Source organism: Austrofundulus limnaeus, unplaced genomic scaffold (genome assembly GCF_001266775.1).
Source record: "Austrofundulus limnaeus strain Quisiro unplaced genomic scaffold, Austrofundulus_limnaeus-1.0 Scaffold458, whole genome shotgun sequence".
Taxonomy (NCBI): domain Eukaryota; kingdom Metazoa; phylum Chordata; class Actinopteri; order Cyprinodontiformes; family Rivulidae; genus Austrofundulus; species Austrofundulus limnaeus.
In genome coordinates, this window is record NW_013952860.1 from 335,269 (window position 1) to 337,825 (window position 2,557).

Below are 2,557 nucleotides of genomic sequence, written 5' to 3' on the forward strand. Positions count from 1 at the left end.
TTTTTTTTTTAGTTTATTGTTCTTAGACGTGTAAATACTTTTTTCATGGTTCAAAAAATTTCAGCAATATTTTGCTAACAGACCTCTACTAACAATGATGACAAACCACAGAAATGCCTTTAGGCATCAGGTGATGCTGAAACTCCTGAGTCAGCAGCTCAAAACATAACTGTTTTCTGTAAGACAGAAAACGTTTGTCCGGTAGATGAGCTGGATTGTGAAAAAGTGAAGCGATCAGATTAAAGACCTAATGAGTGTCTGAGAGAAAATAAAACAGGTAAAAATGTCGGAGGTGATTTGAGGCGGCGTCCTTGGGACGCCTTTCCACCTGACTGGATGTTTTATGAGCTTTAAGGAGGCGGGGCCTTAATCCAGCTGACAGGAGGATTTTGATGATGGAGGGAGGGAGAGGGTAATAAAGCTGAGTGCTTCTCTCCTGGAATGAGGCTGCAGAGATTGGAGAGGTGTTTCAAATATTACTGGAGGAAGCATATGTCCTGTTAATCTGCCTCAAACCGGAACACAAGTCTCACAAACACAAGCCTGCGTGTGAAATTTAACGTGAAACAGTAAATAATTTCTGTGCATCTCGTTCTTCTCTTCGCAGACCTCATTCGACTCCTCCTTCATCCTGAGTGGAAAAAAACAACTTTTGATGCAAATGGAGTGCATTAAAATTAAGTGTTCTGTTGGAGTGCAGCCAAACCGAGCAGCAGAACCGTAAATCAGCAGCAGTGGACTTTGTTTGTTTACAGACTGACCATTTGGCCCCAGTCCGGCCCATGAACCACTACTTTAAGAACGCTGGAGGTGATGTTTTAATCCACTGAATCTCCACAGTTTGGTTTGAGAGATAACTTTGCTCTTGATTTAGTTCGAAGCTAAATGTTTACRATGTGAGAAAAACAGCTGTTTTCCTCCGGACCGACCCGGTGACAAGAGAAAGATGAAAGAATGGGATTAAATCTGGATTATCACTGAAACCCTGAAGCAGCTGCCTTCATCTGAACCCATTTATAGATTACGTTTTGATTGTTGACGCGGCCCCCCCCTGTGGATTTAAAAGACCCAAATGGAAAAGATCAACGATTTGGACCACCCTCTTCTGGGAGAAAACACCGGGAACAACCGGGTACCTGGGCCAGTGCTAGGAACTGGACCTGGTCAGGCCCAGGTCGGGGTGTTTAGGGGRGTCCTGGTTCGGTGTGAGGAGGACCGGGCCTACCCCCCGCTGGCGTGGAGGAGCTTCTGTGGACGTCCTCCTGAGCTCCAGCAGCAGCAGCTGTTGGACCCGTGCTCCTTACCTCGAACCCTGGAGTCCTTTTACCCCGCGGGACCCATCTGGGGCCAGCCGGACTCCCTGCTGAGCAAGGACTACCTTGAGACCACCTTCGTGGACATCAGGCCCGGCTCGACCCTGGAGAGGAAGCTGCTGGCCGACACGCAGGACTTYCATGGGTCCTACAGCATGGATGACGAGGATGACCTGCTTCCTGACTCTGATGTAAGACATCCTWCAGGAAGTCCTTCACGTTAAAGCTCAGTCCCAGGGGACACAAGGAGGCGGTCTCTGCAGACTCGTGAGGAGTTTCTTGTTTTGGAAGAGGAGTTTGTCCAAGACATGATTGGTCTGTTTGACTTTTGTTGATGTAGATTGTTAAAGATGTGATTGGTTGGACTGACTCCAGGAAGCAGCTAGATTTTTTAAATATAGACATCAATTTTTTGACCTCTGCCAATTACGTTTAGGACAAACTCCGCCCACACAAAGAACTCCACCAATCACGTTTAGGACAAACTCCACCCACACAAAAAACTCAGCCGAAAATGTTTAGGACAAACTCCACCCACACAAAAAAACTTTGGCGATTACTTTTAGAACAAACTCCGCCCACACAAAGAACTCTGGCGATTACTTTTAGGACAAACTCCGCCCANAACTCTGGCGATTACTTTTAGGACAAACTCCGCCCATACACAAACTCTGCCAATCACGTTTAGGACAAACTCCACCCACACAAAAAACTCTGGCGATTACTTTTAGGACAAACTCCACCCACACAAAAAACTCATCCGAAAATGTTTAGGACAAACTCCGCCCACACAAAGAACTCTACCAATCACATTTAGGACAAACTCCACCCACACAAAAAACTTTGGCGATTACTTTTAGGACAAACTCCGCCCACACAAAGAACTCTGGCAATCACGTTTTTAATAAACTCCACCCACACACAAACTCTGCCAACCACGTTTAGGACAAACTCTACCCAAACAAAGAACTCCACCAATCACGTTTAGGACAAACTCCGCCCACACAAAGAACTCCACCAATCACGTTTAGGACAAACTCCACCCACACAAAAAACTCTGGCGATTACATTTAGGACAAACTCCACCCACACAAAAAACTCCACCAATCACGTTTAGGACAAACTCCGCCCACATAAAGAACTCCACCAATCACATTTAGGACAAACTCCACCCACACAAAGAACTCCACCAATCACGTTTAGGACAAACTCCACCCACACAAAGAACTCCACCAATCACGTTT

The 2,557-nt window shown here is 46.1% G+C and overlaps 1 protein-coding gene across 1 annotated transcript in view; it reads left to right on the top strand.

The window, feature by feature from the left end:
• Positions 1–581: 581 nt before the first annotated feature.
• The window catches only part of tmem91 (transmembrane protein 91), a 6,649-nt gene continuing 4,673 nt past the window's right edge, over positions 582–2,557 (top strand). Inside the window, exon 1 of the mRNA XM_014025150.1 lies at positions 582–1,504. Coding sequence (XP_013880604.1) covers positions 1,073–1,504 — 432 coding nt within the window. The 5' untranslated portion in view covers positions 582–1,072. The remainder of the gene's footprint in view (positions 1,505–2,557) is intronic.